This window comes from Mustelus asterias, chromosome 18 (assembly GCF_964213995.1).
Source record: "Mustelus asterias chromosome 18, sMusAst1.hap1.1, whole genome shotgun sequence".
In the NCBI taxonomy this organism is placed as follows: Eukaryota; Metazoa; Chordata; class Chondrichthyes; order Carcharhiniformes; family Triakidae; genus Mustelus; species Mustelus asterias.
This window is the reverse complement of record NC_135818.1, coordinates 91132455-91159012: the sequence shown is the minus strand read 5'-3', so window position 1 is coordinate 91159012 and position 26558 is coordinate 91132455. Positions and strand designations below refer to the sequence as shown.

Sequence of the window (26558 nt, the reverse complement as noted above, 5' to 3'; positions counted from 1 at the left end):
TTTAAGATGCATCTTAAAGGAGAGAGAAGTAGGTTGGCAAAGATATTTAGGGAAGAAGTTCCAAAGCTTAGGGCCTAAGCAGCAGAAGGCGCAGCTACCAATGGTAAAGTGATTAAAATTAGGGGTGTGCAGATGACCACAAATAGAGTACAACAAAGATTTCGAAGGGTAGTAGGAATGGAGGAGATTGGAGCAGAGGGATTTTGATTTTAAAATTTTCATCCTTGATTTATTATTGATACATGTATTAGTAGTATACAGTGAAAAGTATTGTTTCTTGCACGCTATACAGGCATACCATACATAAAGTAGGAATGGAGGGTGCAGAATGTAGTGTTATAGTCATAGCTAGGGTGTAGAGAAAGATCAGCTTAATATGAGGTAGGTCCATTCAAAGGTCTGATGGCAGCAGGGAAAAAGCTGTTCTTGAGTCGGTTGGTACGTGACCTCAGACCTTTGTATCTTTTTCCCCAAAGGAAGAAGGTGGAAGAGAGAATGTCCAGGGTACGTGGGGTTCTAAATTCTGCTGTCTGCTTTGCCAAGGCAGTGGGAAGTGTAGACAGAGTCAATGGATGGGAGGCTGGTTTGCGTGATGGACTGGACTTCATTCACAACCCTTTGTAGTTTCTTGCGGTCTTGGGCAGAGCAGCAGCCATAGCAAGCTGTGATACAACCAGAAAGAATGCTTTCTATGGTGCATCTGTAAAAGTTGGAGAGAGTTGTAGTGGACATGCCAAATTCCATGGCCTCCTGAGAAAGCAAAGGCATCGGTGGGCTTTCTTAACTATAGCATCGACATGGAAGGACCAGGATAGGTTGTTGGTGATCTGGACACCGAGAAACTTGAAGCTCTCGACCATTTCCACTTCATTCCCATTGATGTAGACAGGGGCATGTTCTCCACTACGCTTTCTGCAATCAATGACTATCTCCTTCATTTTGCTGACATTGAGGGAGAGATTATCATCACACCAGTTCACCAGATTCTCTATCTCTTTCCTGTACTCTGTCTCATCATTGTTTGAGATCCGACCCATTATGGTGGTGTCATCAGCAAACTTGAAAATCAAGTTTGACGGAAATTTGGCCACACAATCATATGTGTATGAGGAGTATAGTAAGGGGCTGAGAACACAGCGCTGTGGGGCACCGGTGTTGCGAATGATCGTGAAGGAGGTGTTGTTGCCTATCTCCGGTCTGTGGGTTAAGAAGTCTAGGATCCAGTCGCAGAGGGAGGAGCCGAGCCCCAGGCCACAGAGTTTGGAGAAATAATGGTGTTGAAGACTGAGCTGTAGTCAATAAACAAGAGTCTGACATAAGTGTCTTTGTTATCCAGGTGTTCCAGGGTTAAGTGTAGGACCAGGGAGATGGTGCCTACTGTGGACCTTTTGCAGCGATAGGCGAACTGTAGCGGATCCAGGCAATCTGGGAGGCCAGAATTGATTCATGCCTTTTACTATCCTTTTGAAGCACTTGATAATGATGGACGTCAGAGCCACTGGATGATAGTCATTAAGGCACGCTGCCTGGCTTTTCTTTGGTACAGGCAATTGGTGGATCGGGAACCAATGTAGGTCAGCGAGCACAGAAGTGCTAGTGAACAGGACTAATTACAGTCTGAATAGACAAGTTAAAATAAGGTCAGTAGAATGTTGGATGACCTCAAGTTTATGTAGATAGGAGGCTGGCAAAGACTGCATTAGAATAGTCAATAGGCAGGACGAGCTTTGAGAAGCCTGTTAAAAAACATATACAATCCTTGGTTTTATTAGGAGAGGAATAGAAAACAAAAGCAAAGAAGCTATGCTAAATGAGTTACTGGTTAGATCCCAATTGGAGCAGTGTGTCCAACTCTGGGCTTCAGGCTGGATGTCCAAACCTTGGGGAAGGTGCTGAAGCGATTTACTAGAACTGTACCAGGAATGAAGAACTTAATTTATGAAGAGAGATTGGAGAAGCTTAGAGCGGGGAAGGCTAAAGGGGAGATTTAATAGAGGTGTTAAAGATCGTAAAGAGGTTTTGATATAGTAAATGAGGAACTTTTTCCAGTGGCAGGATAGAGGACATAGATTAAAGATAATTATCAGAAGAACTGGGAGTGGGAGCAGGAAGAGAAATGTGGAGAATTCCTTTTTGCCCTGAGTTATGATGATTAGGAATGCGCTGCCTGAAAATAAGGTGGAATCAGATTCAATCGTAACTTTCAAAAAGGGAATTGATAAATACTTGAAAAGAGGATGTAATTACAGACCCGAGGAACGAGCAGGGAATAAGGCAAGCCATATAGTTCTTTCAAATGTTGGCACAAGCACAATGGATCAAATGATCCTCCTGTACTGACATGACTGAACTTGTGCCCTAAACACCAAAGTCTCTGGGAATAACAAGAAGATAGTTGAACATCAGTGGCACAATTGTGGCTTATATTTGTGATGCAACTCCTGCAATATATTTAAAATATAATACTGATTTGCAGTTTAGAACATTCCTTCATGCACAGGTTGAATGACTAACTTCTGGTAACTTTGGTCAGCCAGACTAAGTTATAAAAATACAAAGTAAATTCTCACCTTGGCAGTTATATCCTTCAGTTACACCAATCAAAAATCAGATTTAAAATTGATCATTGCCCAAAGCAAGAGGAGGACCGGAATTTCAAACTTCAGTCAGAAACTGATATAAAAATGGTTACTGGTTCTAAATAAATTACTTTTAGCATCTGACAACAGTTCATTATAGAGCCTTATCCTTAAGCAGGTATCTGTTAACATAAAGCTACAAACAGTAGGCTTCCATAACAACACTTCCAAAATAATCAAGCAACTTCTGCCGGAGTGTGTCAGGAACTGAAATGTCAGTATGAACACTGACATCATTACAGCTTCTAGAACAAGTTGTGTTCTCCAGCATTACTGAGTGAACTCAAGGTGCTTGGCTATGTTGGAGGGGGACCCTGATATCTCAGTGTCAGGTAGAAAGAGCGTGCAAAGTTGTTGACCACGCTGCAGCTATCCTGTTCCTCGATCAGTGGCAAGAGGAAGGCAAGGAGCAGTAAGAGGAGGAGGAATAGCTGGAGAGGGAGTGCGGCACAACAAGCACGGGACAGGTAGTGGTAAATCCCTCCTGAAGTCTTCTGGAAAACAAAGCAGAAAATGCAACTGATTAAAAGGCAGAGGGTTAGATTTCAGAGTAACATCAAGCTCACAAACACTGCAATTTATCATAACTAATATTTTAACCTTCAAAATGTAATATTTCATTAAACATTGAAGAAATTACTTTCCCAGCTAAAATGTGGAAAGCATTGAACTATTATTTAATCAAGCTTTCCTCATTGAGTTTAGTGGCAAAGTTAAACAGTTAAACAAAGTTATCTGGTCATTTATTTGATTATTTATGGGAGAAATAAAAATTACAATCATAGAATCATACAGTGCAGAAGAGGCCCTTTGGCCCATCGAGTCTGCACCAACAACACGAGAAACACCTGAAATTCCCAGCTAATCCCATCTTCCAGCACTTGGCCCATAGTCCTGAATGTTATGATATGCCAAGTGCTCATCCAATTACTTTTTAAAGGATGTGAGGTCCACCCCTCCACCACCCTCCCAAGCAGCGCATTCCAGACCGTCATCACCCTCTGGGTAAAAAAGATTTTCCTCACATCCCCCCTAAACCTCCTGCCCCTCACCTTGAACCTATGTCTCCTTGTGATTGACCCTTCAACTAAGAGGAACAGCTGCTCTTTATCCACTCTGTCCATGTCTCTCATAATCTTGTACACCTCGATCAGGTCGCCCCTCAGTCTTCTCTGCTCCAACGAAAACAACTGAAGCCTACCCAACCTCTCTTCATAACTTAAATTTTCCATCCCAGGCAGCATCCTGGTGAATCTCCTCTGCACCCCCTCCAGTGCAATCACATCCTTCCAATAATGAGGTGAACATAACTGCACACAGTACTCCTGCTGTGGCCTCACCAAAGTTCTATACAACTCCAACATGACTTCCCTGCTTTTGTAATCTATGCCTTGATCGATAAAGGCATGTGTCCCATGTGCCTTTTTCACCACCTCACTAACATGCCCTTCCGCCTTCAGAGATCTGTGGATAAACATACCAAGCTCCCTTTGTTTCACAGAATTCCCTAGTGTCATGCCATAACTATATAACCATTATATAACTATAAATTGTCATAGTTATTAAATCTGTCAACATATCTAATATATCACATATTAAACAATCTGTAATGCTAAAATTTTCTGAGCACCATAAAGGCAAAGATCAAAAGTAATAGGAAAAAACCAGTTGGGGAGGAGACATTACGAGTCTCTCAATTTTGTGTGGATAGTTTCATTTGAGCATTGATCGGCGAGGAATGGGGATATTTAAACTTCAATTCTATTCAATTTGAATCACAGAATCACAAAAGTGCAGAAGGAAGCCATTCAGCCCATCGAGCCTGCAATGACAAACTGCCAGAGCATCTTACTTACCCAGGCCCTCTCCCCTTCCCTATCCCCGCAACCCCAAATATTTACCACGGCTAATCCATCTAACCTACATGGACAAATGTAGGTGATGTACCTTGAGGATCAAAGTCAGGTGTGAATTAAACTGTAAATGGCAGAACCCCAAGGAATGTTAACATACAGAGGGATATGGGTGTCCAGGTCCACAGTTCCCCAAAAGTAACAACACACGTGGCCAAGGCGATTAAGAAGGCATATGGCATGCTTGTCTTCATCGCTTCATCGACTGGGCATAGAGTACAAGACTTGGCAATATAAAACCATGATTAGGCCACATTTGGAATATAGTGTGATGACCAGAACTGCGCACAATCAGAAGGACGTGGCAGCTTTGGACCGGGTAAGGGCAGAAGGTTTAGTTTAGTTAGAGCATCAGGATCGGCATGGGCTTGGAGGACTGAATGGGCTGTTCCCATGCAGTACTTCTTTTTGTTCACTTGGGACACTAAGGGGAAATTTAGCACGGCCAATCCATCTAAACTGCACATCTATTGACTGTGGGAGAAAACCAGAGCACCCGGAGGAAACCCACGCAGACATGGGGATAATGTGTCACACAGACAGACACCTAAAGCCGGAATTGAACTTGGGTCCCTGGTGCTGTGAGGCAGCAGTGCTAACCAGTGTGCCACTGTGTCTCCAGTTTTGTGTAACAGCAATACTGCCATGGTCAGTGTTTCACACTGAATACACAATTTAAATTTGCTTTTGTTAGGTAGTATGTTTCAGGGGTTTTAATCGTGCTTTAGGGAGCTCTATTCTATATTACCATAAAAATTGCAAACTAGTACCCTTCATATTGCCATAGAACTAGGCCTAGAGGCTACAGGTTATGGGTCCAAAGAATTCCCCATATAAGTCTTCTAATGCTTGAAGGATGTGTTGAAATGAAAACCAATTAGTACACGATAGCAACAGAAAGTTGGTGAAAAACTTCCCCTCACTTGCCTCTTCAATGAGATCTCAGCAACGCACACCGTAACTTGACAAATTGGCAGGAACTGAACAAACTGATTCAAACACACAAAAAAGATTTAAGAAAATAAACTTACCTTTCTGAATTCATCTATCTCATCTTGGCCTTCAACCTGAAGAAACAAACATGAAAGTACAAATCTGAGAAAACAGCACACTGACAGAGCAATGGAGAGGTAACAGGCAATGCAGTACAAATACTGGGCATTGTGGGGGCAACAACAATGCAGCAGAGATGGGGCATCACTTTGTAAGGACACCAACTGAAGGTACTACTTTGCACTATAAATTAATCAAGTAAAGATACTGTTACTTTGCCACATTTAATTCTACAAGACCAAACAACATAAAACTAGAAGTAGGCCATTTGGCCCATCGAGTCTGCTCCACAATTCAATGATATTATTTCTGATCTGATGTGATAATCCTCAAAACCATGTTTTCGCTTTATCCCCATAATCCTTATATCTAGATTAAAAAGCTATTTCAGCCTTGAACACAACTTCTACAGCCCTCTGTGCTAAGGAATTCCCACAGATTAACTACCCTCAAGAGAAGAAATTTCTCTCTTAAATGGGTGACCTCTTACTCTTACTCAGACGGCACAGTGGTTAGCACTGCTGCCTCACAGCACCAGGGAGCCGGGATCGATTCCCGGCTTGGGTTACTGTCTGTGTGGAGTCAGCACATTCTCCCCGTGTCTGCATGGGTTTCCTCTGGGTGCTCCGGTTTTCTCCCACAGTCTGAAAGATGTGCTTGTTAGATGGATTGGCCATGATAAATTCTCCCTCAGTTTACCTGAACAGGTGCTGGAGTGTGGCAACTTGGGGATTTTAACCGTAACTTCACTGCAGTATTAATGTAAGCCTACTTGCTTACGTTACTTGCAAACACTAATAAATAAACTTAAAAAACTTTAAACCTTTAGATTATGCCCTCTAGTACTAGACTCTCCAACAATGGGAACAACATCTCAACATCTACCCTGTCAAGCCCCAAGAATCCTATATGTCTCAATAAAGTTGCTTCTCATTCTTCTAAACGCCAATGAGTACAGGCCCAATCTACGCAACCTCTCCTCATAAGAAAATCCCTCCATATCCGGGATTAACCTAATGAACCTTCTCTGGACTGCCTTCAACACCAGTATATCTTTCCTAAATAAGGGGACCAAAACTGTTCACAGTATTCCAGGTGTGGTCCAACTAGTGCCTTGTATACTTTTAGCAAGAATTCCCTATTTTTATACTCCACTCCCTTTGAATTAAAGGCCAAAAATCCATTTGCCTTCCCAATTACCTGCATGCTAGCTTTTCGTGATTTATGCGCAAGGATCCCCAAATCCCTCCGTGCTGCAGCTTTCTCCATTTAAATAATATTCAGCTCCTTTATTCTTCCTACTAAAGAGTATCACTTCACATTTTCCTGCATTATATTCCATCTGCCAATTTTTTGCCCACTCATCTAACCTGTCTATATCCCTCTGTAGGATCTTCGTGTCATTCCTCACCACTTGCTGTCCCACCTATTTTTGTGTCACGCACAAACTTGGCAATAGTACATTCACTTCCCGCATCCAAGTCATTAATATATATTGTAAATGGTTGTGGCCCCAGCACTGATCCCTGTGGCACTCCACTAGTTACAGGTTGTCATCCTGAAAATGGCCCTCTTTTCCCAACCTTCTGTCTTCTATCAGTTAGAAGTTTAACAACACCAGGTTAAAGTCCAACAGGTTTATTTGGTAGCAAAAGCCACACAAGCTTTCGAAGCTCTAAGCCCCTTCTTCAGGTGAGTGGGAATTCTGTTCACAAACAGAGTTTATAAAGACACAGTCTGTGTCTTTATAAACTCTGTTTGTGAACAGAATTCCCACTCACCTGAAGAAGGGGCTTAGAGCTTCGAAAGCTTGTGTGGCTTTTGCTACCAAATAAACCTGTTGGACTTTAACCTGGTGTTGTTAAACTTCTTACTGTGTTTACCCCAGTCCAACGCCGGCATCTCCACATCATGACTTCTATCAGTTAGCCAATCCTCTATCCATACTAATACACTATCCCTAACACCATGGGCTCTTAGCTTATTAAGTAGCCTTTTATTCTAAAGCCGTTCTGAGAGGGAATTGTTGTACTTGTCACGTGGAAATGATTATAACCTGACAGTGGTGATAATCTGGTCTCCTATCAATTTCAGGCTTAACTAGAACCAGTATTTACATATCAACTCATGTGGAAAAGACATCCCAGGGTCTTTCACAGAGAAGTTAGGAAAAATGGATACTGAGCCAAATACAAAACAATACAATCCACAAAGTGATATTCAAAGAGATTAATGGCTTAGACAAAGAAGTGGATTTGGAATAGAATAAAATCCCTACACAATGCAGAAGGAGGCCATTCAACCCATCGAGGTTGCACTGACAACAATCCCACCCAGCCCCTATCCCTGTAACCCCACACATTTACCTTGCTAATGTCCTGACACTAAGGGGCAATTTAGTATGGCCAATCAACCCAAACCACACATCTTTGGAGTGTAGGAAGAAATCGGAGCACCCGGAGGAAACCTACACAGAAATGGGGAGAACGTGCAAACTCCAAACAGTCAAAGAACAAAGAAAATTACAGCACAGGAACAGGCCCTTCGGCCCTCTAAGCCTGCACCGACCATGCTATCCGACTGAACTAAAACCCCCTACCCTTCTGGGGACCATATCCCTCCATTCTCATCCTATTCATGTATTTGCCAAGACACCTCCTAAAAGTCACTATCGTATCTGCTTCCACTACCTCCCCCGGCAGCGAGTTCCAGGCACCCACCACCCTCTGTGTAAAAAAAAACTTGCCTTGTACATCTCCTTTAAACCTTGCCCCTCGCACCTTAAACCTATGCCCCCTAGTAATTGACTCTTCCACCCTGGGAAAAAGCTTCTGACTATCCACTCTGTCCATGCCCCTCATAATCTTGTAGACTTCTATCGGATCGCTCCTCAAACTCCGTCATTCCAGTGAGAACAAACCAGGTTTCTCCAACCTCTCCTCATAGTTAATGCCCTCCATATCAGGCAGCCATCCTGGTAAATCTTTTCTGTACCTTCTCCAAAGCCTCCACGTCCTTCTGGTAATGTGGCGACCAGAAGTGAACACTATATTCCAAGTGCAGCCTAACTAAGGTTCTATAAAGCTGCAACATGACTTGCCAATTTTTAAACTCAATGCCCCGGCCGATGAAGGCAAGCATGCTGTATGCTTTCTTGACTACCTTCTCCACCTGCGTTGTCACTTTCAGTGACCTGTGTACCTGTACACCCAGATCCCTTTGCCTATCAATCAGAACGCTTATGGGTTCTGCCATTTACTGTATATTTCCTATCTGTATTAGACCTTCCAAAATGCCTCACATTTGTCCGGATTAAACTCCATCTGCCATCTCTCCGCCAAGTCTCCAACTGATCTATATCCTGCTGAACAGGGAGAGAGAGCAATTGAACACGTGGCTACAGGGATGGTGCAGGAGGGAGGGATTCAGATACCTGGACAATTGGGGCTCATTCTGGGGGAGGTGGGACCTCTACAAACGGGATGGTCTACACCTGAACCAGAGTACCACCAATATCCTGGGGGGGAAATTTGTTAATGCTCTTCGGGAGGGCTTAAACTAATTCAGCAGGGGGATGGGAACCTGAATTGTAGCTCCAGTGTACAGGAGGTTGAGAGTAGTGAGGTCATGGATAAGGTTTCATGGTTTCAGGAGTGTACTGGCAGGCAGGAAGGTGGTTTGAAGGGTGTATATTTCAACGCCAGGAGCATCCGGAATAAGGTGGGTGAACTTGCAGCATGGGTTGGTACCTGGGATTTCGATGTCGTGGCCATCTCGGAGACATGGATAGAGCAGCGACTGGAATGGTTGTTGCAGGTTCCGGGGCTTAGATGTTTCAGTAAGAGCAGGGAAGGTGGTAAAAGAGGTGGAGGTGTGGCATTGTTAATCAAGGACAGTATTACGGTGGCAGAAAGGACATTTGATGAGGACTCGTCTACTGAGGTAGTATGGGCTGAGGTTAGAAACAGGAAAGGAGAGGTCACCCTGTTGGGAGTTTTCTATAGGCCTCCGAAAAGTTCCAGAGCTGGAGAGGAAAGGATTGCAAAGACGATTCTGGATAGGAGCAAAAGTAACAGGGTAGTTGTTATGGGGGACTTTAACTTTACAAATATTGACTGGAAAAGCTATAGTTCGAGTACTACAGGCCCCCCAACAGCCCAAGGGAAGTGGAAGAACGGATATAGAACATACAACAGTACAGCACAGAACAGGCCCTTCGGCCCACGATGTTGTGCCGAGCTTTATCTGAAACCAAGATCAAGCTATCCCACTCCCTATCATCCTGGATATGTCAGGAGATAATGGATAGGTGCAGGAAAAATAGGGTTGTTGTAGTGGGAGACTTCAATTTCCCTGGTATAGACTGGAAATCGCATAGGGCTGGGAGTCTGAATGGAGAGGCATTTGTAAAATGCGTACAGGAAGTTTCTTTGGAACAATATGTAGATAGCCCGACTAGAGAGGGGGCTATACTGGACCTGGTACTGGGGAATGAGCCCGGTCAGGTCTTCAAAGTTTCGGTAGGGGAACATGTGGCAAATAGTGACCACAATTCTGTTAGCTTTAGGATAGTGATGGAAAAGGATGAGTGGTGTCCCAAGGGTAAGGTGTTGGATTGGGGGAAAGCCAACTTTAGTGGGATTAGGCAGAATTTGGCAGCTGTTGATTGGGAGAGGCTGGTTGAGGATAAATCCACATCTGGCATGTGGGAGTCTTTTAAGGAACAGTTGTTAGGGCTGCAGGATAGGCATGTGCCTGTAAAAAAGGATAGGAAGGGTAGGATTCGAGAACCGTGGATAACCAGGGAAATTGAGGGATTGGTCAAAAGGAAAAGAGAGGCGTACGTTAGAGAGGGAGCTCTGGAGGAATACAAAGAAAGTAGGAAAGAACTCAAACAAGGAATTAGAAGGGCAAAAAGGGGTCACGAAATGTCCTTGGCAGACAGAATTAAGGAGAATCCCAAGGCATTTTATTCATACGTTGGGAGCAAAAGGGTTGTCAGGGAAAAACCGGACCTCTCAGGGACAAAAGTGGGGAATTATGCTTAGAGCCCAAAGAAGTAGGGGAGATCCTAAATGAATACTTTGCGTCGGTATTCACAAAGGAGAGGGATGTGTTGACTGGGAGTGTCTCGGAGGGGAGTGTTGACCCGTTAGAGAAAATCTCCATTACAAGGGAGGAAGTGTTAGGTTTCTTAGAGAAAATAAAGACTGACAAATCCCCAGGGCCTGATGGAATCTATCCAAGGCTGCTCAGGGAAACGAGAGATGAAATCGCTGGGCCTCTGACGCAAATCTTTGTCTCGTCACTGGACACAGGTGAGGTCCCAGAGGATTGGAGGATAGCTAATGTGGTCCCGTTATTTAAGAAGGGTAGGAAGGATAACCCGGGTAATTATAGGTCGGTGAACTTGACGTCCGTGGTCGGGAAGTTGTTGGAGACGATTCTTAGAGATAGGATGTATGCGCATTTAGAAAGGAATAAACTCATTAACGATAGTCAGCATGGTTTTGTGAGAGGGAGGTCATGCCTCACTAAGCTGGTGGAGTTTTTTGAAGAAGTGACGAGAATGGTTGACGAGGGAAGGGCCGTGGATGTCGTCTATATGGACTTTAGTAAAGCGTTTGACAAAGTCCCTCATGGTAGGCTGGTGAAAAAGGTTGGATCTCATGGGATAAAGGGGGAGGTGGCTAGATGGGTGGAGAACTGGCTTGGTCACAGAAGACAGAGGGTGGTAGTGGAAGGGTCTTTTTCCGGCTGGAGGCCTGTGACTAGTGGTGTTCCGCAGGGCTCTGTATTGGGACCTCTGCTGTTTGTGATTTATATAAACGATCTGGAAGGAGGTGTAACTGGGGTGATCAGTAAGTTTGCAGACGACACGAAATTGGCTGGACTTGCAGATAGTGAGGAACATTGTCAGAGGCTACAGAAGGATATAGACAGGCTGGAAATTTGGGCAAAGAAATGGCAGATGGAGTTCAATCCAGATAAATGAGAAGAGATGCATTTTGGTAGAACTAACGTAGGGGGGAGCTTTACGATAAATGGCAGAACCATAAAGGGTGTAGATACGCAGAGGGACCTGGGTGTGCAAGTCCACAGATCCTTGAAGGTGACGTCACAGGTGGAGAAGGTTGTGAAGGCATATGGCATGCTTGCCTTTATAAGATGGGGCATAGAGTATAGAAGTTGGGGTCTGATGTTGCAGTTGTATAGAACGTTGGTTCGGCCGCATTTGGAATACTGCGCCCAGTTCTGGTTGCCACACTACCAGGACGTGGAGGCTTTAGAGAGAGTACAGAGGAGGTTTACCAGGATGTTGCCTGGTATGGAAGGGCTTAGTTATGAGGAGAGATTGGGTAAACTGGGGTTGTTCTCACTGGAAAGACGGAGGATGAGGGGTGACCGAATAGAGGTGTATAAAATTATGAAAGGCATAGATAGGGTGAACGGTGGGAAGCTTTTTCCCAGGTCGGTGGTGATGTTCACGAGGGGTCATAGGTTCAAGGTGGGTGGGGGGGGGGTTTAACACAGATATCAGAAGGACGTATTTTACACAGAGGGTGGTGGGGGCCTGGAATGTGCTGCCGGGCAAGGTGGTGGAGGCGGACACACTGGGAACGTTTAAGACTTATCTAGATAGCCACATGAATGGAGTGGGAATGGAGGGATACAAAAGAATGGTCCAGTTTGGACCAGGGAATGGCGCGGGCTTGGAGGGCCGAAGGGTCTGTTCCTGTGCTGTATTGTTCTTTGTACTTTAGAGGGGTCAGTTTTTGTCCAATGTGTGCAGGAAGGCTTCCTGACACAGTATGTAGATAGGCCAACAAGAGGCGAGGCCACATTAGAACATTGAACATTACAGCGCAGTACAGGCCCTTCGGCACTCGATGTTGCGCCGACCAGTGAAACCAATCCAAAGCCCATCCAACCTACACGATTCCAATATCATCCATATGTTTATCCAATAATCATTTGAATGCTCTTAATGTTGATGAGTCCACTACTGGCATTCCACGCCCTTACTACTCTCTGAGTAAAGAACCTACCTCTAACATCTGTCCTATATCTATCACCCCTCAATTTAAAGCTATGTCCCCTCGTGTTAGCCATCACCATCCGAGGAAAAAGGCTCTCACTATCCACGTTATCTAATCCTCTGATCATCTTGCATGCCTCGATTAAGTCACCTCTTAACCTTCTTCTCTCTAACAAAAACAACCTCAAGCCCCTCAGCCTTTCCTCATACGGTTTTCCCACCATACCAGGCAACATCCTGGTAAATCTCCTCTGCACCCTTTCCAACACTTCCACATCCTTCCTATAATGCGGCGACCAGAACTGTACGCAATACTCCAAGTGCGGCCGCACCAGAGTTTTGTACAGTTGCAACATGACCTCCTGGCTCCGAAACTCAATCCCTCTACCAATAAAAGCTAACACACCGTACGCCTTCTTAACAACCCTATCAACCTGGGTGCCAACTTTCAGGGATCTATGCACATGCGACACCCAGATCCCTCTGTTCATCCACACTACCAAATATCTTACCATTGGCCCAGTACTCTGTATTCCTGTTACTCCTTCCAAAGTGAATCACCTCACACTTTTCCGCATTAAACTCCATTTGCCACCTCTCAGCCCAGCTCTGCAGCTTATCTATGTCCCTCTGTAACCTGCAACATCCTTCCACACTGTCCGCAACTCCACCGACTTTAGTGTCATCTGCAAATTTACTAATCCATCCTTCTACGCCCTCATCCAGGTCATTAATAAAAATGACAAACAGCAGTAGCCCTAAAACAGATCCTTGTGGTACACCACTAGTAACTGAACTCCAGGATGAATATTTCCCATCAACCACCACCCTCTTTTTTCTTACAGCTAGCCAATTCCTGATCCAAACCACTAAATCACCCTCAATCCCATGTGTCCGTATTTTCTGTAAAAGCTTACCATGGGGAACCTTATCAAACGCTTTGCTGAAATCCCTATACACCACATCAACCGCTTTACCCTCATCCACCTCTTTGGTCACCTTCTCAAAGAACTCAATAAGGTTTGTGAGGCACGACCTACCCTTCACAAAACCGTGCTGACTATCCCTAATCAAATTATTCCTTTCCAGGTGATTATAAATCCTATCTCTTACAATCCTTTCCAATACTTTGCCCACAACAGAAGTAAGGCTCACCGGTCTATAATTACCAGGGTTGTCCCTACTCCCCTTCTTGAACAAGGGGACAACATTTGCTATCCTCCAGTCTTCTGGCACTGTTCCAGTAGACAATGACGACCCAAAGATCAAAGCCAAAGGCTCTGCAATCTCCTCTCTAGCCTCCCAGAGAATCCTAGGATAAATCCCATCCGGCCCAGGGGACTTATCTATTTTTACCCTTTCCAGAATTGCTAACACCTCCTCCTTATGAACCTCAATCCCATCCAGTCCAACAGCCTGCATCTCAGTACTCCCCTCGACACTGTCCCTCTCCAGTGTGAATACTGACGAAAAATATTCATTTAGTGCCTCTCCTATCTCTTCAGACTCCATGCACAACTTCCCACTCCTGTCCTTGACTGGCCCTAATCTTACCCTCGTCATTCTTTTACTCCTGACATACCTATAGAAAGCTTTAGGGTTTTCCTTGATCCTACCTGCCAAAGACTTCTCATGTCCCCTCCTGGCTCTTCTTAACTCTTTCTTCAGGTCCTTCCTGGCTAACTTGTAACTTTCAAGCTCCCTAACTGAACCTTCACATCTCATCCTTACATAAGTCTCCTTCTTCCTCTTCACAAGAGATTCAACCTCCTTAGTAAACCACGGTTCCCTCACACGTCTGCTTCCTCCCTGCCTGACAGGTACATATTTATCAATGACGCGTAGTAGCTGTTCCTTGAACAAGTTCCACATTTCAATTGTGCCCATCCCCTGCAGTTTCCTTCCCCAACCTATGCCAGCTAAATCTCGCCTAATCGCATCATAATTTCCTTTCCCCCAGCTATAACTCTTGCCCTTTGGTATATACCTATCCTTTTCCATAGCTAAGGTAAACGTAATCGAATTGTGGTCACTGTCACCAAAGTGCTCACCTACCTCCAAATCTAACACCTGGCCTGGTTCATTACCCAGTACCAAATCCAATGTGGCCTCGCCTCTTATTGGTCTATCTACATACTGTGTCAGGAAGCCTTCCTGCACACATTGGACAAAAACTGACCCCTCCAAAGTACTCGAACTATAGCTTTTCCAGTCAATATTTGTAAAGTTAAAGTCCCCCAGAACAACTACCCTGTTACTTTCGCTCCTATCCAGAATCATCTTTGCAATCCTTTCCTCTACATCTCTGGAACCTTTCGGAGGTCTATAAAAAAACTCCCAACAGGGTGACCTCTCCTTTCCTGTTTCTAACCTCAGCCCAAACTACCTCAGTAGACGAGTCCTCATCAAATATCCTTTCTGCCACCGTAATACTGTCCTTGACTAACAATGCCACACCTCCCCCTCTTTTACCACCTTCCCTGCACTTACTGAAGCATCTAAACCCTGGAACCTGCAACAACCATTCCTGTCCCTGCTCTATCCATGTCTCCGAGATGCCCACAACGTCGAAATCCCAGGTACCAACCCATGCTGCAAGTTCACCCACCCTTATTCCGGATGCTCCTGGCGTTGAAGTATACACACTTCAAACCACCTTCCTGCCTGTCAGTACACTCCCGCGACCCTGAAACCTCATCCATGACCTCACTACTCTCAACCTCCTGTACACCGGAGCTACAATTCAGGTACCTACCCCCTGCTGAATTAGTTTAAACCCTCCCGAAGAGCATTAGCAAATTTCCCCCCCAAGATATTGGTACCCCTCTGATTCAGGTGCAGACCATCCAGTTTGTAGAGGTCCCACCTACCCCAGAAAGAGCCCCAATTGTCCAGGTATCTGAATCCCTCCCTCCTGCACCATCCCTGTAACCACGTGTTCAACTGCCCTCTTTCCCTATTCCTCTCCTCACTATCACGTGGCATGGGTAACAAACCAGAGATAACAACTTTGTTTGTTCTTGCCCTAAGCTTCCACCCCAACTCCCTGAATTTCTGCCTTACATCCCCACCCCTTTTCCTCCCTATGTCTTGAGTGCCGATGTGAACCACAACTTGGGGCTGATCCCCCTCCCCCTTAAGGATTTCAAAAACACGATCCGAGACATCGTGGACTCTGGCTCCTGGGAGGCAACACACCGACCGCGAGTCTCTCTCGTTCCCGCAGAATCTCCTATCCGTCCCTTTAACTATGGAGTCCCCAATGACTAATCCTCTACTCCTCTCCCCCCTTCCCTTCTGAGCCACAAGGACAGACTCTGATCCAGTGACCTGTACACTATGGCTTACCCCTGCTAAGTCTCCCCCCGCCCCAACAGCATCCAAAAGTGTACTGTCCCCAATTTCTACTGCATTTCTTGTTTCTCCCACCACTTGGACAGCTCCATGTACCTTGGTGTGGCGGTTTGCTTGCTCATCCTCCCTTTCCCTACCCTTCTGAGATGCCGGGCCGGACTCTGCGCCGGAGGCACGACTACTATTGCTTCCCCCAGGTAGGCTGCTCCCCTCAACAGCACTCAAACAGGAGTACTTATTTTTAAGGGGCACAGCCACTGGGGTACTCTCTCGTACCTGACCTTTCCCCTTCCCCTTCCTAACCGTGACCTACTTGTCCATCTCCCATGGCCCCGGTGTGACCACCTGCCTGTAACTCCTATCTATCACCTCCTCATTCTTCCTAACCAGACGAAGGTCATTGAGCTGCAGCTCCAGTTCCCTAACGTGGTCCCTTAGGAGCTGCAGCTCAACGCGCCTGGCGCAGATATGGACGTCCGGGAGGCTAGCTGACTCCAGGACCTCCCACATCCGACACTGAGTGCAACAAACTGGCCTCACACTCATTATTCCCCCTTTCTTCCAATGACACAGGAAAAACTGTCTAAACCTACCCCACCTCTGCCTGTCTACGCCGAAGCCCGATGAGCCAAAGCCCGTCAGCTCCCACTCTGCTCCCCGCTCACTCCACTGCCTGCTACGACGCTGCTCGCTTAATAGTGCGGCCTACTTATATACCTCATGCGTGCTGAAGAAAAATTTAGACCCTTCCCACAACTCCCAGCGTCCTACTTCCGGGTTAGAGTTCAAAGATGTTTTTTTTAAAAACACCCGTGAAAAAGTACTTTAAACTAGATTAAAAGTATTATTTTTAAATTAAAAGTATTTTAAAAGTAGATCTCTTACCCCAGCACTCCTGCAATAAATCTCCCCTCTGTCTCACTCTGGCTGAACAATGATACTGGGTAATGAACCAGACCGGGTGTTAGATTTGGAGGTAGGTGAGCACTTTGGTGATAGTGACCACAATTCGGTTACATTTACTTTAGCGATGGAAAGGGATAGGTATATACCGAAGGGCAAGAGTTATAGCTGGGGGAAAGGAAATTATGATGCGATTCGGCGAGATTTAGGTTGCATAGGTTGGGGAAGGAAACTGCAGGGGATGGGCACAATTGAAATGTGGAGCTTGTTCAAGGAACAGCTACTGCGTGTCTTTAATAAGTATGTACCTGTCAGGCAGGGAGGAAGTGGTCGAGCGAGGGAACCTTGGTTTATTAAAGAAGTTGAATCTCTTGTGAAGAGGAAGAAGGAGACTTATGTTAAGATGAGACGTGAAGGCTCAGTTAGGGTGCTTGAGAGTTACAAGTTAGCCAGGAAGGACCTACAGAGAGAGTAAAGAAGAGCCAGGAGGGGACATGAGAAGTCTTTGGCAGGTAGGATCAAGGAAAACCCTACAGCTTTCTATAGGTATATCAGGAATAAAAGAATGACTGGGGTAAGATTAGGGCCAGTCAAGGACAGTAGTGAGAAGTTGTGCGTGGAGTCTGAAGAGATAGGAGAGGCGCTAAATGAATATTTTTCGTTAGTATTCAAGCAGGAAAAAGACAATGTTGTCGAGGATAATACTGAGATACAGGCTATAGGACAATACGGGATTGAGGTTAATAAGGAGGAGGTGTTAGCAATTCTGGAAAGTGTGAAAATAGATAAGTCCCCTGGGCCGGATGGGATTTATCCTAGGATTCTCTGGGAGGCTAGGGAGGAGATTGCAGAGCCTTTGGCTTTGATCTTTGTGTCGTCATTGTCTACAGGAATAGTGCCAGAAGACCGGAGGATAGCAAATGTTGTCCCCTTGTTCAAGAAGGGGAGTAGAGACAACCCTGGTAATTATAGACCACAGTAAGAGTTTTAACAACACCAGGTTAAAGTCCAACAGGTTTATTTGGTAGCAAATACCATTTGCTTTCGGAGCGCTGCTTCTTCGTCAGATGGAGTGGAAATGTCATTTCCACTCCATCTGATGAAGGAGCAACGCTCCGAAAGCTAATGGTATTTGCTACCAAAAATACCTGTTGGACTTTAACCTGTTGTTAAAACTCTTACTGTGTTCACCCCAGTCCAACGCCGGCATCTCCACATCAATTATAGATCAGTGAGCCTTACTTCTGTTGTGGGCAAAGTTTTGGAAAGGATTATAAGAGATAGGATTTATAATCATCTCGAAAGGAATAATTTGATTAGGGATAGTCAACACGGTTTTGTGAAGGGTAGGTCGTGCCTCACAAACCTTATTGAGTTCTTTGAGAAGGTGACCAAAGAGGTGGATGAGGGTAAAGCAGTTGATGTAGTGTATATGGATTTCAGTAAAGCGTTTGATAAGGTTCCCCACAGTAAGCTATTGCAGAAAATACGGACGCATGAGATCGAGGGTGATTTAGCGGTTTGGACCAGGAATTGGCTAGCTATAAGAAAACAGAGGGTGGCGGTTGATGGGAAATGTTCATCCTGGTGTTCAGTTACTGGTGGTGTACCGCAAGGATCTGTTTTGGGGCCACTGCTGTTTGTCATTTTTATAAATGACCTGGATGAGGGTGTAGAAGGATGGGTTAGTAAATTTGCGGATGACACTAAAGTCAGTGGAGCTGTGGACAGTGCGGAGGGTTGTTGCAGGTTACAGTGGGACATAGATAAGCTGCAGAGCTGGGCTGAGAGGTGGCAAATGGAGTTCAATGCGGAAAAGAGAGAGGTGATTCACTTTAGAACATAGAACATAGAACATTACAGCGCAGAACAGGCCCTTCGGCCCACGATGTTGCACCGACCAGTTAAAAAAAAAAAAACTGTGACCCTCCAACCTAAACCAATTTCTTTTCGTCCATGAACCTATCTACGGATCTCTTAAACGCCCCCAAACTAGGCACATTTACTACTGATGCTGGCAGGGCATTCCAATCCCTCACCACCCTCTGGGTAAAGAACCTACCCCTGACATCGGTTCTATAACTACCCCCCCTCAATTTAAAGCCATGCCCCCTCGTGCTGGATTTCTCCATCAGAGGAAAAAGGCTATCACTATCCACCCTATCTAAACCTCTAATCATCTTATATGTTTCAATAAGATCCCCTCTTAGCCGCCGCCTTTCCAGCGAAAACAATCCCAAATCCCTCAGCCTCTCCTCATAGGATCTCCCCTCCATACCAGGCAACATCCTGGTAAACCTCCTCTGCACCCTCTCCAAAGCCTCCACATCCTTCCTGTAATGTGGGGACCAGAACTGCACACAGTACTCCAAGTGCGGCCGCACCAGAGTTGTGTACAGTTGCAACATAACGCTACGACTCCTAAATTCAATCCCCCTACCAATAAACGCCAAGACACCATATGCCTTCTTAACAACCTTATCTACTTGATTCCCAACTTTCAGGGATCTATGCACACATACACCTAGATCCCTCTGCTCCTCCACACTATTCAAAGTCCTCCCGTTAGCCCTATACTCAACACATCTGTTATTCCTACCAAAGTGAATTACCTCACACTTCTCCGCATTAAACTCCATCCGCCACCTCTCGGCCCAACTTTGCAACCTGTCTAAGTCTTCCTGCAAACTACGACACCCTTCCTCACTGTCTACCACACCACCGACTTTGGTGTCATCAGCAAATTTGCTAATCCACCCAACTATACCCTCATCCAGATCATTAATAAATATTACAAACAGCAGTGGCCCCAAAACAGATCCCTGAGGTACACCACTTGTAACCGCACTCCATGATGAATATTTACTATCAACCACCACCCTCTGTTTCCTATCCGCTAGCCAATTCCTGATCCAATTTCCTAGATCACCCCCAATCCCATACATCTGCATTTTCTGCAGAAGCCTACCATGGTGAACCTTATCAAACGCCTTACTAAAATCCATATATACCACGTCCACTGCCTTGCCCCCATCCACCTCCTTGGTCACTTTCTCAAAAAACTCAATAAGGTTAGTAAGGCACGACCTACCTGCCACAAAACCATGCTGACTATCACCTATCAATTCATTACTCTCCAAATAACTATAAATCCTATCCCTTATAATTTTTTCCAACATCTTGCCGACAACAGAAGTGAGACTCACCGGTCTATAATTCCCGGGGAAGTCTCTGTTCCCCTTCTTAAACAATGGGACAACATTCGCTAACCTCCAATCTTCTGGTACTATACCAGAGGCCAACGACGACCTGAAGATCAGAGCCAGAGGCTCTGCAATCACTTCTCTTGCCTCCCAGAGAATCCTTGGATAAATCCCATCCGGACCAGGGGATTTATCTATTTTCAGACCCTCCAGAATATCCTGCACATCCTCCTTATCAACTGTAATACTGTCTATTCTACTCCCTTGCAACCCAGTGTCCTCCTCAGCTATATTCATGTCCCCTTGCGTGAACACCGAAGAGAAATATTGGTTCAATGCTTCACCAATCTCCTCCGGTTCCACACATAACTTCCCTCTGCCATCTATAACTGGCCCTAAACTTGCCCTAACCAACCTTCTGTTCTTGACATACCTATAGAACGCCTTAGGATTCTCTTTAACCCTATCCGCCAAAGTCTTCTCATGTCCCCTTTTAGCCCTTCTAAGCTCGCTCTTCAACTCCCTCTTAGCCAATCTAAAGCTTTCTAGTGCACTACCCGAGTGCTCACGTCTCATCCGAACATAAGCCTCCTTTTTCTTTTTAACCAACAAAGAAACTTTGGAAGGAGTAACAGGATTACAGAGTACTGGGCTAATGGTAAGATACTTGGTAGTGTGGATGAACAAAGATCTCGGTGTCCATGTGCATAGATCCCTGAAAGTTGGCACCCAGGTTGATAGGGTTGTTAAGAAGGCGTACAGAGTGTCAGCTTTTATTGGTAGAGGGATTGAGTTTCGGAGTCAGGAGGTCATGTTGAAGCTGTTGAAATCTGCCCTCCTTACCTGGTCTGGCCCACAGAGCCACAGCAATGTGGTTGACTCTCAACTGCCCTCCAAGGGCACCCAGGGATGGGCAAGTACTCCGCACTTGGAGTATTGCATACAGTTCTGGTCGCTGCATTATAGGAAGGATGTGGAAGCATTGGAAAGGGTGCAGAGGAGATTTACTAGGATGTTGCCTGGTATGGTGGGAAGGTCTTATGAGGAAAGGCTGAGGGACTTGAGGTTGTTTTCGTTAGAGAGAAGAAGGTTAAGAGGTGACTTAATAGAGGCATACTAGATGATCAGAGGATTAGATAGGGTGGATAGTGAGAGCCTTTTTCCTCGGATGGTGATAGCTAGCACAAGGGGACATAGCTTTAAATTGAGGGGTGATAGATGTAGGACAGATGTCAAAGGTAGGTTCTTTACTCAGAGAGTAGTAAGGGCGTGGAATACCCTGCCTGCAGCAGTAGTGGACTCGCCAACATTCAGGGTATTTAAATGGTCATTGGATAAACATATGGATGATATTGGAATAGTGTAGGTTAGGTGGGCTTTAGATTGCTTTCACTGGTCGGCGCAACATAGAGAGCTGAGGGGCCTGTACTGCGCTGTAATGTTGTATGTTCTATGCATCCTCTGATGGTCCTCATTGCTTTCCGCAAATCCCCCAACCTTTGTGTCGTCCGCAAACTTACTAATCAAACCAGTTACATTTTCCTCCAAATCATTTATATATATTACAAACAGCAAAAGTCCCAGCACTAATCCCTGAGGAACGCTACTAGTCACAGCCCTCCATTCAGAAACGCACTCTTCCACTGCTCTGTCTTCTATGACCGAGCCAGTTCTGTATCCACCTTGCCAGCTCACCTCTGATCCCATGCGACTTCACCTTCTGCACCAGTCTGCCATGAGGGACCTTGTCAAAGGCCTTACTGAAGTCCATGTAGACAACATTCACTGCCCTACCCTCAGCAATCATCTTCGTCACTTCCTCGAAAAACCCGATTATGTTCGTGAGACATGACCTCCCCTTCACAAAACCATGTTGCCTCTCACGAATACATCCACTTATTCCCAAGTGGGAATAAATCCTGTCTCAAAGAATCCTCTCCTCGTCCTGGACTCCCCGACCATTGGGAACATTCTTTCGGAATCTACCTTGTCTAACGCTGTTAAAATTTTATAAGTTTCAATGAGATTCCCTCTCACTCTTCGAACGCAAGGCTCACCGGCCTGTAATTACCTGGATTATCCTTGCTACCATTCTTAAACAAAAGAACAATATTGGCTATTCTCCAATCCTCTGGGACCTCCCCTGTAGCCAATGAGGATAGTTAGATGTAAATAAATGTTGCAATTGTTGTTTACCTAACTGGTGACCTGGAATTATTACATTGGCGACAGGATAAAAGAAAAAAAGCGGTCTCAAGATCTTGGGTATTAAAATCACAAAGTTCAGTTCAAGTTGAGAAACAAAATAGTGCAGATATTCCCCTATTTGGATAGACCCTTTTGATGCTCTATGAAGGATTGAACATAATACATTGAATGTTTGGACTACTATTTTCAGCCAATGGAATAGAGATGGAGGCGATGAGAAAGGTAATCCTTCTGAGCACGTGTGGGATCAAGGCCTACAACTTAGTATGCAGCCTCACATCCCCAAGCACGCCTGATTCCCAGTCATTCACTGAGATAGTTGAATTGGTGAAAACACACAACCACCTGAAACCAGTAACATCACAATGATTTAAGTTCAACTCAACTGGGAGAGCCCCTGGGGAGACTATCGCAAGTTATATTACCAAGAAAGATTTCAGATCACTGCGGCTTCGGAGCCACTCTCAATGGGTATGCTGCATGGCCGTTTGGTTTGCAGGGATAGGACATATTCAGGAATGGTGATGGTGGCGCCTGGGACATTGTCTGTAAGGTATGATTCAGCGAATGAACATGAGTATGAACTAGTCAATGAGACAGCTCTCCCAATTTTGGGACGACACTCCCAATTTTGGCACAACCTCCCAGAGGATTTGGTAATGGGATAGAAAATACCCAGAGATGATGTCTCAGATATTGTCTGTAAGGTATGATTTCAGCGTATGATTATGCTTGGCCTTTGTTTGAATGGTCTGTGAGATAGCTCCTCCAATTTCAACAATAACCTGGAGATCACATTGACCAGAAATGGAACTGGACCAGTCATATAAATACTGGCTATGAGAACACTTCTCACTTTATGAGGTAAGGAAAGTCATTGATAAAGCAACCAAAGGAAATTGGGTCTGGGGCCTGAAGAACTTTTGCAGCAATGTCCTGCGCCAAAGATGATTGGCCTCCAAGAACTACAACCATCAGAGGCTTGAAATTCTGCAGCGGGTAACTCATCTCCTATTCACCCTCTACAAGACACAAGTATGATGGAATACTCTCCATTTGTTTGGATGAGTGAGCCTCCAACAAAACTTAAGAAGCTCGACAAGTCCAAGACAAAAGCAGCCCACTTGACTAGCACCCCATCCACCACCTTACACATTCACTCCCTCCATCACCAGTGCATTGTGCAGCAATGCATCCAATTTACAACCATGCAATACTAACCAGGATTCCTTAAACACCACCTCCCACACCCACACTCTGTACCAGCTAGAATGACACGAGCAGCTGAGACACATGAGAACACAAAAATCTGCAAGATCTCCTTCAATTCTTACACCGTCCTTCACTAACAATGGATCAAAATCCTGGAACTCCCTTTTTAACAGCACTGTGGGTGCACCTACACCACAGGCACTGCAGCAGCTGAAGAAAGCTGCTCACCACCACATTCTCAAACACAATTTTCATTTTAACATTGTAAAACAGTTGACTCTGATCACACAATAACAAAAACAAGACCATTATTAAGACATTGTAAGAAGTCTCACAACACCAGGTTAAAGTCCAACAGGTTTATTTGGTATCACGAACTTTTGGAATGCTGCTCCTTCATCACCGAATGAAGGAGCAGCGCTCCGAAAGCTTGTGATACCAAATAAACCTGGTGGACTTTAACTTGGTGTTGTGAGACTTCTTACTGTGCCCACCCCAGTCCAACGCCAGCATCTCCACATCATCTTAAGACATCAGTATTAATAGGTTCTAGCATTTACCATAGAAACATAGAAACTAGAAGCAGGCCATTCGGCCCTTCGAGCCTGCTCCACCAATCATTTTGATCATGGCTGATCATCAAATTCAATATCCTGATCCCCTCTTCCCCCCCATATCCTTTGATCCCTTTAGCCCCAATAGCTATATCTAATTTCTTCTTGAAATCACATAACTTTCTGGCCTCAACTACTTTCTGTGGTAGTGAATTCCACACATTCACCACCTTCTGGGTGAAGCCATTTCTCCTCACCTCAGTCCTAGAAAGTTTACCCCTTATCCTCAAACTATGACCCCTAGTCCTGGACTCCCCCACCATTGGGAACATTCTATCTGAATCTACCTTGTCTAATCGTGTTAGAATTTTATAAATTTCTACGAGATCCCCTCTCACTCTGCTAAACTCCAGTGAATATAATCCTAACCGACTTAGTCTCTCCTCATATGACAGACCTGCCATCCCAGCGATCAGCCTGGTAAACCTTCGCTGTACTCCCTCTACAGCAAGGACATCCTTCCTCAGATAGGGACACCAAAACTGAACACAATTCTCCAGGTGTGGCCTCACCAATGCCCTGTACAACTGCAGCAAAACACCCCTATCCCCGTGCTCGAACCCTCTCGCTACAAAGGCTAACATACCATTTGCCTTCTTTACTGCCTGCTGTACCTGTGAGCTTACTTTTAGCAACTGATGCATGAGGACTCCAAGGTCCCGTTGAGTATCCACCTCTCTCAATTTGCACCTATTCAAGTAATAATCTGTCTTCCTGTTATTGCTACCAAAGTGGATAACCTCACATTTATCCACATTATATTGCATCTGCCATGCCGATGTCCACACATTCAGCCTGTCAAAATCGTGCTGAAGCATCTCTGCATCCTCCTCACAGCTCACCCTCCCATTCAACTTTGTATCATCTGCAAATTTGGAGATAATACATTCAGTTCCCTCTTCCAAATCATTAATATATAATGTGAACAATTGAGGTCCGAGCACAAATCCCTGTGGGACCCCACTAGTCACTGACTGCCAATCAGAAAAAGACCCATTTATGTCAACTCTTTGCTTCCTATCTGCTGACAAGCTTTCTATCCATCCCAAGACAATACCTGCAATCCCATGTGCTTTAACTTTACATAGAGTCAGAGAGGTTTACAGCATGGAAACAGGCCCTTCGGCCCAACTTGTCCATGCCGCCCTTTTTAAAAAAAAAACCCCTAAGCTAATCCCAATTACCCACATTTGGCCCATATCCCTCCATACCCATCGTACCCATGTAACTATCTAAATGCTTTTTAAAAGATAAAATTGTACCCACCTCTGCTAATACCTCTGGCAGCTTGTTCCAGACACTCACCACCCTCTGAGAAAAAATTGCCCCTCTGGACACTTTTGTATCTCTCCCCTCTCACCTTAGACCTATGCCCTCTAGTTTTAGACTCCCCTACCTTTGGGAAAAGATATTGACTATCTACCTAGAGATAGGCGAGGTGATGAATGAATACTTTTCTTCAGTGTTCACCAAGGAGAGGGGCCATGTTTTTGAGGAAGAGAAGGTGTTACAGGCTAATAGGCTGGAGGAAATAGATGTTCGGAGGGAGGATGTCCTGGCAGTTTTGAATAAACTGAAGGTCGATAAGTCCCCTGGGCCTGATGAAATATATCCTAGGATTCTTTGGGAGGCAAGGGATGAGATTGCAGAGCCTTTGGCTTTGATCTTTGGGTCCTCGCTGTCCACGGGTATGGTGCCAGAGGACTGGAGAATGGCGAATGTTGTTCCTCTGTTTAAGAAAGGGAATAGAAATGACCCTGGTAATTATAGACCGGTTAGTCTTACTTCGGTGGTTGGTAAATTGATGGAAAAGGTCCTTAGAGATGGGATTTACGACCATTTAGAAAGATGCGGATTAATCCGGGATAGTCAGCACGGATTCGTGAAGGGCAAGTCGTGCCTCACAAATTTGATAGAATTTTTTGAGGAGGTAACTAAGTGTGTTGATGAAGGTAGGGCAGTTGATGTCATATACATGGATTTTAGTAAGGCGTTTGATAAGGTCCCCCATGGTCGGCTTATGGTGAAAGTGAGGAGATGTGGGATAGAGGGAAAGTTGGCCGATTGGATAGGTAACTGGCTGTCTGATCGAAGACAGAGGGTGGTGGTGGATGGAAAATTTTCGGATTGGAGGCAGGTTGCTAGCGGAGTGCCACAGGGATCAGTGCTTGGTCCTCTGCTCTTTGATATTTTTATTAATGACTTAGAGGAGGGGGCTGAAGGGTGGATCAGTAAATTTGCTGATGACACCAAGATTGGTGGAGTAGTGGATGAGGTGGAGGGCTGTTGTAGGCTGCAAAGAGACATAGATGGGCTGGGCTGAAAAATGGCAAATGGAGTTTAACCCTGATAAATGTGAGGTGATTCATTTTGGTAGGACTAATTTAAATGTGGATTACAGGGTCAAAGGTAGGGTTCTG

The 26558-nt window shown here is 45.1% G+C and overlaps 1 protein-coding gene across 4 annotated transcripts in view; it reads right to left on the bottom strand.

Moving 5' to 3' along the window:
• Positions 1-2398: 2398 nt before the first annotated feature.
• syne3 (spectrin repeat containing, nuclear envelope family member 3) overlaps positions 2399-26558 on the bottom strand; it is a 147609-nt gene continuing 123449 nt past the window's right edge. For 3 of the 4 annotated variants that reach the window (XM_078234585.1, XM_078234586.1, XM_078234587.1), the window contains exons 12-13: positions 5584-5619; positions 2399-3133 (exon numbers count right to left, since the gene is read on the bottom strand). In XM_078234585.1, coding sequence (XP_078090711.1) covers positions 2936-3133; positions 5584-5619 — 234 coding nt within the window. In that variant the 3' untranslated portion in view covers positions 2399-2935. The remainder of the gene's footprint in view (positions 3134-5583; positions 5620-26558) is intronic. The other variant, XM_078234588.1, reaches the window with a different exon arrangement.